Source organism: Phodopus roborovskii, unplaced genomic scaffold (assembly GCF_943737965.1).
Source record: "Phodopus roborovskii unplaced genomic scaffold, PHOROB, whole genome shotgun sequence".
Classification (NCBI taxonomy): Eukaryota; Metazoa; Chordata; class Mammalia; order Rodentia; family Cricetidae; genus Phodopus; species Phodopus roborovskii.
Window position 1 is genome coordinate 7,538,472 of NW_026126482.1, and position 15,793 is coordinate 7,554,264.

General features: G+C 44.6%; 1 protein-coding gene across 1 annotated transcript in view; it reads right to left on the minus strand.

Moving 5' to 3' along the window:
* Window positions 1–15,524, minus strand: part of Ddx46 (DEAD-box helicase 46) — a 45,860-nt gene extending 30,336 nt beyond the window's left edge. Inside the window, exons 1-7 of the mRNA XM_051194196.1 lie at window positions 15,375–15,524; window positions 13,254–13,442; window positions 11,491–11,634; window positions 5,151–5,247; window positions 3,933–4,098; window positions 698–849; window positions 123–236 (exon numbers count right to left, since the gene is read on the minus strand). Of these exons, the coding sequence (XP_051050153.1) occupies window positions 123–236; window positions 698–849; window positions 3,933–4,098; window positions 5,151–5,247; window positions 11,491–11,634; window positions 13,254–13,442; window positions 15,375–15,391 (879 nt within the window). The 5' untranslated portion in view covers window positions 15,392–15,524. The remainder of the gene's footprint in view (window positions 1–122; window positions 237–697; window positions 850–3,932; window positions 4,099–5,150; window positions 5,248–11,490; window positions 11,635–13,253; window positions 13,443–15,374) is intronic.
* Between the last annotated feature and the right edge of the window lie 269 nt (window positions 15,525–15,793).

The window sequence follows — 15,793 nt, forward strand, 5'->3', positions numbered from 1 at the left end:
TGCCTAGAGTCTGTCTGACAGGGTGGCTTCTGTAACTAGCCGCTAAGCACATCGACATCAAGCTTTGCGATAACTGCTCCTAGGACACAATCAATCATAAACCAAGTCAAATGAAGACTCACCTCCATAGCATCCTGGTCATTCTCCATCAGCTCCCCTTTCTTCTTATCGGAATCTACTACTGCTTTTTTGGTTGTTACCACAGTAACAACTTTTGTGACTGTCGGCCCAGACTTCTAAAATAAAAAAGAGGTATTAAAATATTGTGCAAAAAGTAAAACAAAGAATAGGTTTTAAAATACGTGGACACCAGATGCAAGACAATACTAAACCCTACAAAATGTAAATGGAACTAACACGATTCAAGTTTCAAGACCAAGAAAGCTTCATTTTGTTTTGTGTGAACTTTCCAATGTCAGATACATTCACACACTCAGAACTTAAGGCAGAACATCTAAATCTGAATAGATTTTTGTTTGTCTTTGCTCATCTGTTTTTCAGAGACAGGGTTCCTCTGTTGCCCTGGCTGTCCTGGAACTCACTCTGTAGACCAGGCTGGCCTCAAACTCAGAGATCCGCCTGACTCTGCCTCCTGAGGGCAGGAATTAAAGACACGTGGCACCGCCTAACTTCTCACCCTGCAGATCAACGGAGCAATCACAGTGACGAGTCGGCCCTCCCGCAGCCAGCCACGTACCTTCTCATTCCCAGCACCACCTTTCACACTCCTCATGTTAAACTTCTTTACTTCCTCCTTCACTTCCTCCATGTAGGCATCTAAAGGGTCTAACTCCTCACCCTCCATTTCATTTCCTTCCTTCTCTGCTTCTGCAGGATCATCTTCATCGTCTAAAACAGCAGAATGCATTTTCTTTGTACACACACTTCAAAAGGAAACACACAGGCCAGTGACATGCTTGGGGGAGGGCGGTGAAAGGTCTTTGCTGCACAAGCCTGACAACCTGAGGCCAAGGAGGAAACAACCCTGGAAGCTGACCTCTGACCTCTGCAGGTGTGTAAGGGCCTGACTGCAGCCACCCACAAATACGTTTACATTTGTTTTTAAAGAGGAGAGATGCCACATCTGTTCCAATACTTCCATCACCTTCCCCTGTGCAAACACCCTCTTAGGGCTACATATAGTTCACTCCTAGGTGCAGTTCAAGTGCTCACACTGGGACGGTCTTACATTCCTAATAACGTATGTATTACTGTTAAATAACAGTGAGCAAAAACATATTAATAAATCATTTAACTAAAGGAGGGGGCAAAAGAAAACCAAAAAATAAGTAAGCAAATAGGCAAACAAGCAAGGGAACAAATAAATAAATAGGCCAGGAAGCGGTGGTACATGTACTTGGGAGGCAGAGGCAGGTGGATCTCTGTGAGTTCAAGGCCAGCCTGGTCTCCAGAACGAGTTCCAGGACAGTTACACAGAGAAACCCTGCCTCAAAAACAACAAAACAAGAGGGGTAAAAGGGCAATTGTGCTGAAATGTATTTCCAGCGCTGGGGACACACGGCTGAGCAGAAGAGTGACTTCCAGCATGCATTACGCCCTGTGCTGGATTTTCCAACAACCAAACAGCTAAAATGCTACAGTTCTAACTTACACTGAACACTTCCTCTGCTAAAAATGACATCTGTCCCTCTTACTTCTCAGTCTTTCACTCCTCACCCTGCTGTGTGCACATGTGTACAGCGCCACCATTTTCCAGGTGCTACCTACTCCAGTGTTTTGAGACAAAGTATCTTTCACTTGGCCTGGAACTCATCATCAGAAACTCAGCTCCCGTCTTCATGCTCACACAGGAAAGAACAACAGTTATCCCCAGATTTTTAACTATTCTTCCTTCAAGTATCTTTGAGTGACAAAAAGAAAGACACTGATCACTCTTAGCTCAAGAAAATCTACTCTTCCCATCAAGACCACTGATAAAGAGAAACTGTTTCCAGCTGTGGTCATTTCAACGGATCCCATAAACTCATTCCGAGTGGCATAATTTGGAGATGTGGCTTTGTTGGAGTAGGTGTGGCCTTGAAGAAGTGTCACTGTTGGGGTGGGCTTTGAGGTCTCACATATGCTCAAGCCACGCCCAATGAGATAACCCGCTTCCGGTTGCCTAAACAACTCTTGGTGCCTTCTCCAGCACTGTGTCTGCCTGAACACTACCACCTCACACGATGATAAAGGACTAAGCCTCTGAAAATGAAAGACGCCCAATTAAATGTTCCTTCATAAGAGTTTCCATGGTCATAGTGTCTCTTCATAGCAAAAGAAACCCCTACCTAAGACAGGAACTTTCACAGAAAATGAATCAGAATTCTATTTTCCTGTAAGATATACCATAATCTTCTATTTTACTAAAATTTCAAGAGTCAAAATCAGAAATGGAAAATGGGCTACAGTGTAATGCAGTGGTGCAGCGTGTCCACAGCACCTGCTGAGCCCTGGGTGTGACCCCGCGTGTCCACAGCACCTGCTGAGCCCTGGGTGTGACCCCGCGTGTCCACAGCACCTGCTGAGCCCTGGGTGTGACCCCGCGTGTCCACAGCACCTGCTGAGCCCTGGGTGTGACTCAGCGTGTCCACAGCACCTGCTGAGCCCTGGGTGTGACCCAGTGCTGCCGTGTGTTGACTGCCCGGGCTAACCCTTGGGCTCAAGCCTCAGAAGCACAAAACAAGAGGAAAATGTTTCTCTCCTAAATCATAAAAGGTTAGAGGTGTGTTTACCTTTTTAAGATAAACATGAATGTCCACATTTGTGTGTCTCGGTGCTCGAAGGTCAGAAGAGGGGCGGGAGCCCTGCAGCTGGGGCTCTGGATGATGGAGAACCATCAGGGGAGCTCACTCTCATTACCAGTTACCCAGACAGCAAACACGCTAGCGCCATCTACTATCTGTGCAGTGTACACCTGTGTGCTCTGGGTTCTCACTGGATGCTCCTCGACAACTGGAATCTTAGCATCCACTGAAGGAGGCCCTTAAAAATCTCCATATGGCCAGACACAGTGGCTCACACCTACAGTCCCAGCTACTCAGGGAGTAAGGGAACAATCTCTTAGGTGCAGGAGCTTCAGGACAGCTTAGACAACACAATGAGATCCTCTATCTAAAACTGTAAGAATCTCAGTATGAATTCAGCAAACCTATTTCAAGGTACATAGATTTACAAAAGGAAAAAAAAGTTATGAACAGAAACTCAAATATTTCTTTGCATACCAATGCTAAAAACAGAAGGCAGAAACAGCTCAAGTGTCTGAAGCAAGTGAGCATATGAATAAAGCATGGTAGCACAAGCCATAATCCCAATGTTTGGGAGACTGAAGTAGGCGAACCACAAACTCAAGGCCTGCGTAGATTAGAAAAAGAAACCCTGTCTTAAACAGGAAAACAAAGTATTGCCAGGCCTAGTGGCATATGCCTTAAAGCCCTGTAGTTACAAGGCAGAGTCCAAGGCCAGCCTGGTCTACATAGGAAATTCTAGGCCATCTGGTGCTAATATAGTGAGACCCTATCACGTACACTTACTAGGTTACTACTCAGCCATTAAAGAAAGTAGAGCATGCTATAAGATGAATGGATCTCAGACAGTATGCTCAAGTAGAAAGCCAGACACAAAAGACACCAATCGCATGGCTGCACTGAGGAGCATGGCGGGACCTTCAGCGGGAGCCGGTGAAGTTTCCTCTGGGATGACGAAAGCTCTGGAAACCAGCAGTGAGGAGGGCTACACAGCTCTGAACACACCATGAGCAACTACACTCAACATTCTACGTTTGCAACGATGACAGCGGAGCTAGGGACGTGGCTTGCTGCTAGAGCATTTGATGAGCACGCCCAAAGCCCTGAAGAATGTTAAAACGTGAATACAGCACAGTGCACATTTTCCACGATTTTAGAAAAGAGGCATCGCCCACACCCCAAATATACCATCATCATCTTCTAGACTCCATTTTTTCCCTTGCTTCATTTCTTCAATTTCCTTTTTCAGTTCCCCTATGTTTTCCATGGCCTTTTTACGCTGTTCTTCTCGCCATTTCTCAACTCTTTCTTTTCGTTTTCTCATTTCTTCCTCCAGCTTATTCTGGTCAAAGTTCTTTGGGGAGGGAAAGAGAAAAAGAAAGAAAAAGAGAGAAAATGAAAATCAGATTAGCAATTCTAAATAAGTTCTCCAAAATACTTAAAAAAAAAAATGGATGTGTGTATACATTCCTAAATGGACACCAGATTTAGTAATCACTCATCCTTATAATGATGCTTCTTTCATATAGAAACAAGGCCAGCAGGATTGCTCAGGAGATAAGGGCACTTGATGCCAAGAATGACCATCTGAGTCCAATCCCTATAACTCACATGCTGGAAGTAGAGAATTAATGCTTGAAGGTAAACATGACTGCTACACTTGTGTCAAGGCATGCCATGTGTGTAACACACATAAAACAATGCAACGTATTTTGGAATCAAAGGCAGACCTGGTCATTAGCACCTATAAATGAAAGAGGCTAGGGTAGTTCTAGGCCAGTCTGAGCTATACATAACAAGACCATGAGAAAGAAATGCAGTGAAGGAGCTGGAGAGACGCCTCAGAGGTTAAGAGACGTGGCTGCTCTTCCAGAGCTCCTGAGTCCAAGTCCCAGCACCCACATGGTGGCTCACAGCCATGTGTATTGAGACCTGGCGCCCTCTGCTGGCACACATGCAGGTAGAACCCTGTATATGCAATAAATGAATGGATCTTAATTAAAGAAGAAATGCAGTGAGGGAGGAGGGGTAGAAACAAAGAATCAGGCAAGAGTTGTGACAGGAAGCACTTTCCATAAAGGAAGTCAAAGCTGGGGCTGGAGAGACGGCTCAGCACTTCAGAGGACCGCCTGCTCTTCCCAGCTCCCACATGACAGCTCATAACCATCTCTTTTTCCAGTTCCCACAGATCTGCAGCTGTATCCTGGCCTCTGCTGGCACCAGGCACACAAGTGGTACGCAGACATACACACAAAACACCCATGCACATAAACTAATAATACAAATTTTTAAAGAATCGCTCGTATATTGTGGGATAATCTTTTTGTATAGCGTAAAGAAGTGTCTCTTCGTAAGGGGCCTTCTGATTGGTTTACCAGAGAGCTGAATGTCTCGCGCTGAACGTACCCCAGCATCCTTCTCCTTCTCATCTTCCTTATCATCTTTGTCTTTTTTCTTCTCTTTAGAACTGTCCCCACCTTCCGCTTTCTCTTTGGACCTAGACCTACCAAAGAACAAAAGAGAGCAAGATACCATCATTTGGAAATCATTTCTTCTTGCAGAGAGAGAGAGAGAGAGAGAGAGAGAGAGAGAGAGAGAGAGAGAGAGAGAGAGAGCACGCGTGTGTGAGAACACCTGTGGAGGTCAGGTACAACTGGCAGAAGTCAGGTCTAACCTACACTGAGAACCAGGGATCAAGGTCAGCTTGAGCCTTAGGAGCAAGCACTTCTGAGCCATTTGAAGGTCCTGCCATACTCATTTCAAACTATTTAACAGATTTAGACCTCATTTTTTTTATTTCTCCAATAATTAGTACATTATCAATATTCCAAAAATAAATACCTGAAATATGAGAAAAGTAAACCTTTTAACGCTAATAGAAAACACTACTAAACATTTGGAAATTTGTCTAAAAATATTACAAATTTACACAGGATTGTACAATTTTAGTAATTCATATATGTAATAATATTTAAAATCAGAATGGGCTTACAATTTGACTTATGTCTCTAATAACAAAATGGCTTAATGTTTTTTGTTTGTTTTCGAGACAGGACTTCTCTGTGTAGCTTTGGAGCCTGTCCTGGAACTTGATCTGTAGACCAGGATGGCCCTGAACTCATAGAGATCCACCTGTCTCTGCTTCCCAAGTGCTGGAACTAAAGGCGTGCACCACTGCCCGGTTCAAAGTGGCTTAATTTTAATGATATAAAATTAATGTTCGGAGCACTGCTGCTCTTAAAGAAGACCCAAGTTCAGTTCCCAGCACCCACATGTAGTATGCAACCATTGGTGACAGTTTCCAGGTATCTTTTCTGGCCTCTGCACGTCCTGTATGCATGAGGAATCTAGACACACATGCAGGCAAACAGTCATATACCTAAAATTTAAAAATCCCATCTCTCCTCTTCTGTTCATGACTGGTGTTTCTGAGTGATCCTGTCTAGACATCCTGGCAGGTTTGACAAACATACTCAGAGGTTAAAAAGATATTCTTCAATATAAACTCTATAAAACTTATTAGCTAATTGTTTTATCTTGCCATCTAATTTGTTCTTTATTCCGCCCAGCACTGCTTTCTGTAAACACAGTGAAGGCGGTCCTATTTTATTAGAGTAGCAAATGTCCACAGCATTTCTCACTCCCTGAATGTCACCTGTCATTTACGAGACGGCTGGCACAGGCTCTGTACGTTCTTTCACTCATCTATTAATTCATCTCTAAACGCACAATCTGACACCATCCATGATTTCTGGAGCAACTTTCAGAGCCTGCAACTTTTTGGCATGTCTTTATGGGCGTGGCACAAGGAGTCCTCCAATCTTGTTTTTGACTATGTCCTTTGTATTTCTAATGTGTGTGTTTATGAGTGTGGGGGGGGGGGGCATGTATGTGTGTAGTAGAGCCCAAAGGACAAACTGGGGTAGCATTCCTCAGGAGCTGTCACTTGTCAGAGCTGGATGGCCAGCAAGACCTACTGATTAGCCTGGACCGTCCCCAGCACTGGGATTACAAGTGCATACCAGGCCTTAGCTTTACTTACTGGGATACTTGGGACTGGGCTAAGTCCTCAAGTACTCTAGCCCTGGGCCATCACTCCCAGCCCTATTTCTAATCTTATGATCAGGTTGTAAAATATCCTGCTAAGATGTTCAAAAATAAGCTGGGTGTTGGTGGCACACGCCTTTAATCCCAGAACTCAGGAGGCAGAGGCAGGCAGATCTCTGTGAGTTCGAGGCCAGCCTGATGTACAGAGCCAGTTCCAGGACAGGCTCCAAAACAATACAGAGAAACCCTGTCTTGAGGGGAAAAAAAGTTCAAAAATAAAGATATGTTAAATTTAGTCAAATGGGGTGGGAGACAGCTTAGTGGGTAAACGGATTGCCACAAAAGCCTTAGAACCTGAATAAGGAAGGACCCACAGCCCCCAGGTGAAAGCTCACTGGAAACCTCCATGCCACATTCAGGAAGACACTCTCTTTAAAAATGAGCTGTAGGGATGGCTCAGAAGTTAAGAGTACTGATCTTCCAGAGGTCCTGAGTACAATTTCCAACAACCACATGGGGGCTCCCAACCATCTGTAATGAGATCTGGTGCCCTCTGCTGGCCTTCAGGCACACATGCAGTTAGAACACTGTATACATATAAACACATCTTTAAAAGTAAATAAATAAGTTGGAGAACATCTGAGGAAGACACTTTAGAACTTGTCTTTACACACATATAACACACACACACACACACACACAGAGAGAGAGATAGAGATAGATAGATAGAGAGAGAGAGAGAGAGAGAGAGAGAAGCTGGAGCTAGGCATTGGTGACGCATACCTTTAATCCCAGGACTCAGGAGGCAGAGGCAGGCAGGTCTCTGTGAGTTCGAGGCCAGCCTGGTCTACAAAGCTATACAGAGCAACCCTGTCTCAAAAAAAAAAAAAAAAAAAATTAAAAAACAAAAACAAAAATGAAGCCTTTAATCCCAGCACTAAGGAGGCAGAGGAAGGAAGTTCTCTTCCAATTTTCGGCCAGCCTGGTCTACACAAAAAAGTTCCAGGATAGCCAAGATTCACAGAAAAACCCTGCCTCAGAGGAAAGAAAAAGAGTAAAACTTTATTCTGGATTAAATAATGACTTCAGAAATAATAATAACTTCTCAGAAAAAGAAAAAAATACTGACTTTCCTCCATTAATCTTACTTGCCACACTGATTTTCTAATGTTAATTTTCCTTTCTTGAAATAAAATCAATGTGTTCGTTATGCTGCATTTAGTATGTTAGTCTTTGTTTAGATAAAATATGTTCTTTGCCTATGCTACCTTTGTTAGGTTTTTGTTTGGTTTTTGATTTTTCAGGACAGGGTTTCTCTGTGTTGCCATGGCTGTCCTTGAACTTGCTCTGTAGACCAGGCTGGACCCTAACTCACAAAGACTGTCTCACCTACACCTCCTGCGTGCTGGGATCAAAAGTGTGTGCCACCACACACAGCTTCAGGCTTAAACTCAATCACTGTTTATCTAAAGTCTGAAGTTTTGTGTGTTCTTGACATCTCTAGAAGGAAATTTCCTATCTAACTGCACACCCCAGGTTATAGCCATGCATACACACTAAAAATATCATCTAAAACTAACTTCAAAGAGATGGGTGTCGCTGGGAAGTTGGGGGAAGGGAGGTACATGCTTAGCCTGTACATGGTACTGGATCAATCCCCAGTAGCAGCATAAAATCAAACAACAAAAACCCCACTTCCAGGCTGTGTATAAGACGTTCATAAAAAGTAAGCTCTTGGTTAGACATGGACATCATTCTTAAGATAGCTCTCATTATATGTATATAAATAACAAAATAAGGAAGTCCCAGACTGAAAACACTTCTGGCCCCAAGCCTTTTGGGCAAGAATTATTTAACCAGCAAAATGAAATTTGAAAGACTAAATAAATTATTAAAAAAAAAAAAAGAAAGAAACAAGACTGAAAAGAAAAAAGAAATATTCAACTAGTATCATTATGAGGAAAATATAAAAAAAATCCTATAAATGAAATTTTAGAAATTATCCAAAAGGAAAATGAGGGGAAAAAAAAGAAATATGGACTGGAGAGAAGGTTCAGGAATCAGGAGTACTTGTTGCTCTTACAGAGAACCTGGGTTTGGTTCCTAGCACCCACATAATGTATAACTCCAGTTCCGGAGAATCCAATACCTTCTTCTGACCTCAGCACAAGACACATATGTGGTGCATATACATACATGCAGGCAAATACTTGTATACATAAAAATAAAAATTAAAGGATTCTGGGGGGTGGTGGTGGTGCATACTTTTAGTCCCAGCACTCCAGAGGAAAAGGCAAGAAGATGGATCTCTGTGAGTTCAAGGCCAGCCTGGTGTACTGAGTTAGTTACAGGATAGCCAGGGCTACACTAAGAAAATTTGTCTTGAAAGAAAAAAAAAAAAAAAAAATTAAAGTAATGATAAAAAAAAGATATGAACATGTACTTAACCCAAATGGACAATAAAAATTCATTCAAAACATATCCAGCCAGAACAGCAACCAGAAAAAGGCACAGTTAAGCCACAATAAGGCATCTCACTCTTGAACTCTTGAGAAGCCAACAATCAGCTTTTTTTTTCGTGGGGGGGGGGGTGTTTGTTTGGCTTTTTGAGACAGGGTTTCTCTGTGTAGCGCTAGCTGTCCTGGAACTCACTCTGTAAACTAAACTGGCCTCAAACTCAAGAGATCACCTGCCTCTGCCTCCTGAGTGCTGGGACTAAAAGTGTGCACCACCGCCACCACCTGGCCCATGCCTTCTCCCAGTAACGAACTTCTTTCCAATTCTTAGAAGCAAAAAAAAAAAAAAAAAAAAAAAGCAACAAAAAACCCCAAAATATTATTGCATATTTATCTGCTCAGATAACCTAAAACTGGCAATTTTAGACACTGGGAAAGGTGTGAAGTAGATCTCTCATACTCTAGTGCTGGGGTAGAAATACACTCTCTGGAGTTTGCTGCAAACAGAGCTGTGTCTGTCTCACTTCGGGATATACTTCCTAAGAAAGCACACGTGCAGGTGTGCCAGGGCAGCAGTACTCGAGGGTGTGTACACAGGGGTACCCACCAGCATTCAGGAGGCTGCAGGAGGTCAGGAATTCAGGGCCAGTCTGAGGCACACATGCCAAGACCCTGTCTAAAAAGCCATCAGCCATGGTTAAAGCACAAGTTTTTAGGTTTGATGCCAAATGAAAAAAATGAGGGAAAAAAAAGCTGAAGGCCCTCAGCACCAAGCCACACATCCACGTCAGTAGACCCTAAGCTGTGATTCAGTGACCTCACAGAACAGTACTCAGCGACAAAACAACTACAGACTGAGACAACACAGGTGCATCTCAAACAATGCGGAAAAACAAAGGAAGGACCATGCACGTGAAATTAAAAACCAAGTAGTCTGAGGTGCACACAGGTGGTAAAACGATAAAGAAAAGGTCAGTGGCTTCATCCAGGGAGATGGAATGCCAAGAAAGTGCAATGACAATAATCCTTGTGAGACAGAGGCCAACCATGAGGACATAGCAAGACACTGTCTCAATAAACAAAAAGTTTGGACAGGGAACAAAAGATTGTTTGAAAACAGATATCTGCATTCCTATAACCAAGGTCAAGCGATAAAACAGGCTAGAGAGATGGCTCTCATTGAAAAACACCAATCGCCCAGGACTCTGGTTTGAGTCTTAACACCCATATGTTGGCTCATAACCATGTCTGGCTCCCTTTTTAGGGATTCCACACCTTCTTCTGATATCCACAGGCATCGGACATGCACACGCTGCACAGACATACACGCAGACAAAACACCCATACACATAAAGAGATAAAATTCAGTATTCCATAAGCCCTCCATTTCACTTTCCCTTTCCTTCATTCTTTTTACAGAGCCCTAGTTGTCCTTGAACTTTATGTAGACCAGACTGATCTCAAACTCAGAGATCCGCCAGCCTCTACCTCACAAAATCCCAACAGCATTAAACTAGCCTTGGAAAAATAAAAGTACAATTTATGAACAAAAACAAACAATATGGGGGAGGTAGCAACAAGGGAATAGAACAGGAAACAAGCGAGAGTCGCGTGCCCACTCTCGTGGCGGCGGTGAGGGTGTTGGGAGACTGTGAAGAGGTGGCGTTTCAACCGTTATCAGCATCATGAGAGACACACAGGCAAAGGCCACCGCACTTTAATTCAACAAAGTACGCCATGAGCTGACTCAGTGCTTAAGTCCACTTACTGCTCTTGAAAAGGAGCTCTGTTCCCAGCACCCACAATGGGTAACTCCAGCTCCCAGAGGAGCTGAGGCCTTCCTCCACTGGCCCCTACACTCATTTACACATACCTACACAGGTAGACATACGTTATTAAGAAATCTTTAAAAAGTTGTCAAAAGTACCTTAACTTCTGAGAACTGATGCCAAGGATGTAGCTGAATACATGGCAACCAGCAGGCAACTACAACACTCATCCCTGCCAAAAGACACTCAAGTCCCACAAAGATGTTTACAAACGTTCCAACCACTAATAATACACACTAAATAAGGGTACGATGTACAGCTTAAAACCAGTAGAATCTGCTGTTCTCCAACTGAATTATAAGCCCCATAACCTCATAAATAAAAGTTCTGCCATCAATTCATAGCAAGAGTCAAAGTCTGTTATGACTGATTAGGAAGGAACTGTACAGCAGATTCGGTCAATGACAGCTTTACCTATTCTCGGCCTTCTTGCTTTTGCTGCCAGGACTGGAGGACCGGGATCGCCGGCCCCGGCTTCTGCTCCTTGAGCGCCTCCTATCTCGGCTCCGAGATCTTCTTCTCTCTCGGCTTCTGTCTCGCTCTCTACTTCTGGAACGCCTGGAAGGGAGAGTTTTCAATTATTTTGTGGCCAAAGGGAGTTACTATTTCAGATTATGACTGTCCCGAACTGAAAGCAGTTTAAGGTTAGGATCGGGATTACAGGTAGCATTCCCAATCAGCTAGCAGACAGGACACAAGTGAAGCCAGTTCATTCACACAAAGATCAATGGAAACGTTGTAACAATCCTTTAAGTCTACCACCTATAGGATCAAAGCCAGTTTTCACAGACAGCCCAGGACTGGGGCTGCAGCATAACACTGGAGCACTGCTGAGCTGTACAGGATCCTAACCCCAGCATCGGGGGAAGCCTAAAGGGGGGGGGGGGGAAGCATACGCTAAGGAAGGAGCTGGGCAGAACCTGGGCTAAAAAAAACATCATCTGAAGATTAGGAGGCAATAGGCTGCAATACCTCTTCCCGAGAGCTACTAGTGCCCCCACAAAACTCCATGCATTCTAGAAAAATGGAGAATTCACTATATACTCTCTCAATTTTTTTTGTGTGTGTATCTCACTGGCTCAGAACACAAGAGATCCACCCACCTCTGACACTCTAGTGCTTGGATAAATGGTGTATGCAACCACTCCCAGCCTCAAAATCCCTAATATAAAATCTTACAATTTTACTTTCACATAAAAACTCAGAGATCAAAAAATTAAGCTATCAATTCATATACCATAACATGTGCATGATTGAACTGTGGGAACTGTCCATGGACAGAGAATCCAAAACTGAATTGGCCCACACGATCCACCTCTCTGCAATACCAGGTATAAATACCACAATATTCTCATCTTCCAACCTACCTTGTCATATCAACATGCAAGAAAGTTATCAAATGTCAGAATGACCAAGGGACCTAACTGCTCCTACTACACAAAGATGCAATAATTTAAACAGAAAAAAAGAATAATCATGCAGTGTGGTGTCATGTGCCCTTAATCCCAGCATTGGGGAGGCAGAAGCATGCAGATTTCTTTGAGTTCCAGGCCAGCCTGGTCTAAAGAGCTAGTCATAGTCTAACTATGTATTATTTCCTATTTTAGTACAAAAAAAATTGAGTAGATGAGGAAAACTGTTTTTAAAGACATTTTACTCCAAGAAAGTTGCAACTATTGATACTAGTGACAATAAATACAATAGCTATCTTTGATCCCAGCACTTGGGAGTCAGAGGCAGGTGGATTTCTGTGAGTTCAAGGCCAGCCTGGTCTACAAAGCAAATTCCAGGACAGCCAGGACTGTTACACAGAGAAACCCTGTCTCGAAAAATCAAACAAACAAAACCAAAATAATTAAATAAATAAATGTAAAATAGGAAAGTTGAGAATGTTCCATCTCAGGCAGAATCAAATAAAATCTCCATAAACAAAACTTATTATCTTACTTCAAGGGTTCTTTTTGAATTACAGAAAACACAGTCTAAATTTCTAAGCTTAAAAATATTGCTTAAGAAAACTTTAATAGACAAAGCCGGTGTCTAATCAAACAGTGGGAAAAGCAGGTCCACAAATGGACCATTAAATTGCAAGCCAGGACACACTTTTCATGAGGCTCAATTTATCCGGTAAGGGCCACAATGGCTGGTTCTTCCGGAATGATGGATGAATGGCTTACCTCAGACGCTTCCTGTCCCTTGACCGTGATCTTCTTTTGTCCCTACTCCGAGACCTCTCTCTCCTTCTGTCTCTGTCCCTACTCCTAGAACGCCTGTCATCTCCACGTTTACTTCTTTTGTCAGAGGGTGAGCGACTCCTAGACCGACTTCCAGAGCGTCCTCGTGATGCTGACCGTTTTCGGTAATGGCTGGAATAGTAGCAAATAAAGATTATGCTTAGCAAGCAGCTTGAATTTAATTTCTATGTGTTTAAAAAAAAAAAAAACAGCAAACTAAACCCATGTGTAATTGGAAGGAGAAAATGAACTGTTGCTGCAGTACATGCACAGGAGAGGCTGAAGAGAAACAAGGGTGCGGACTCATGCACAGCACTCAGGAGACTGAGGCAGGAGGAACACAGCGGGTGTGAGGTCAGGGGTTAGGGTCAGGGGTTAGGGTCAGGGTCTGAGGTCAGGGTGACAAAATAAAACTCTGTCAAAAGGGCTGGAGTGAGCAGGGTGGTGATGGTGCACGGCTCTAATCCCAGCACTCGGAAGGCAAAGACAGGCAGATCTCTGTGAGTTCGAGGCCAGCCTGGTCTACAGAGCGAGTTCCATGACAGTCTCCTAAGCCACAGAAAAAACCCTGTCTCGAAAAACCAAGAAAAAGAAAAAGAAATGGAAGCATTATTTTGTTTGTTGCTGAGCAAAGAACAAACCAAACAAAGGAGGCAACAGTAGGGAGGGAAGGCTCAGCAACTAAGAGCACAGCACAGGCTGCTCCTGCAGAGAACCCAGTTCAATTCCCAGCACCCACACGGCAACTCACGACAGTCCTTCACTCCGGTTCCAGGGGATCTGACATGCTCATACAGACATGCATCCAGGCAAAACACCAATGCAAGTAAGACCAAATAACTCAATAAAAAAATGTTTTAAAAGCCAAGTGGTGGTGGCTTTGATCCCAGCACTCGGGAGGCAAAGGCAGGCAAACCTCTGTGAGTTCAAGGTCAGTCTGATTTACAAAATGAGTTCCTGGACAGGCTCCAAAGCAACACAGAGAAACCCTGTCTCAAAAAAAGGTGGGTGGAGGGAGGGAGGAAAGGAGGTAAGGAGAGAGGGAGGGAGGGAAGGAGGAAAGGAGAGAGGGAGGGAGGGAAGGAGGAAGGGAGGGAAGACAGGAAGGAAGGATAATTCAGGGAGGAATCAATTTGAAGCAGTCTGGACAATGAATATTAAGGGCCTTAATAAAGTCAGAGATCAGGAATGAGGAAAATACTGCAGACTCTAACTAGAAATAAGCAGTGTGGGAGAGGAAGAATCAAATATTGCTTCCAGATCGCTGGTCTAGGTACCCAGATGAAGATCAACGCCTTTGGGAAACTTAGGTAGTCATATGAACTGACTACACTGCCTTTATCCGCAAAAGTTCCAGATGCACCACCACACTTTACTCATGTTCCTGAACCTGAGTTACAGCCCAGTAAAGTGCTGTTAGCATTAAAAGCAATGCAGAATTTTCATTCTCACTAGACACTGAACCGTAGTATCTTTCAGACCGACTGCATACGTATCAATCATCTTTCAATAGAATAATAATAACCTCAAGGTTACCAACATCCTAAAGTTTTGAAGACACCGTATAATTATAATTACAGTTACAATAAGGTGCGCACGTGGACGGTTTCAAAAAGACAAGAAGCAGGTAACAAAGTAATATGAAATCTAGCCGCGAAGTAAAACAACTGCTTATTGCAACCCAGTAAGAGTCGAACACATATTGTAGGTACGGGGAGGGGGATCTGCACACGCGACTCTTTTAAATGACTTAGGAAGACCACGCGCGCACAAAAGTCAACTAGAGGGGGTGTAAGCAACGTTGCAAGGGCGAAGCGGTAAGGGAGTGAGAGCCGGGCCGGGGCTGACGGAGGTGATGAGGCTGCGGGCTCGGTGAACGGGCGACCTGACTCGCGGAAGGCTGCTCCAGTTCAGGGCTCGCCCCGGCTGTTGCAAGTACGGGGGATCTGCACGCCAGCCTCGCATCCTCACAGCCAGGGTGACCGGCTGCTCAGCGGCCACACGCGGGGCCGCCCCAAGCCGCCGCGCCGCGCCGCCGCCTCCACCCGCTGCCCGCGGACTCACCGAGACTCCCGGCCCATGCTGCCGGCCACCACACGTTCTGCGCCCTGGAGGACGGTGCGCAGGCTTGTCAAGAGGAAAAAGGAGCGGGGCACCGAGGCCTCACGGCGTCCAGCGAGGACCGGCCCTACGAAGTGGACGCAGCTCCAGCGCGGACCGCCATCAGAGCGCGGCCAACGAAAACAGGATGTGCCGGCGCCGGGCGCGGAAGGAAGGAGCAGGCAGAAGGAAGTGGCGGCTTCCCCACAGCGCCTCCCAGAGGCTGGAGGCCGCGCGGCGCGGGCTGCGCCAGGAGGGGCCCTGGATGGTTTTCCCGGGCAATCTAAGGGGTTGGCTGGTTGGTCCAATGGAGTGGGACCCTAGCCAGGTCAATCCTGCCAGAAACCACTGAGTAGCCCTACGCCAGATCTTTACCCTTATGA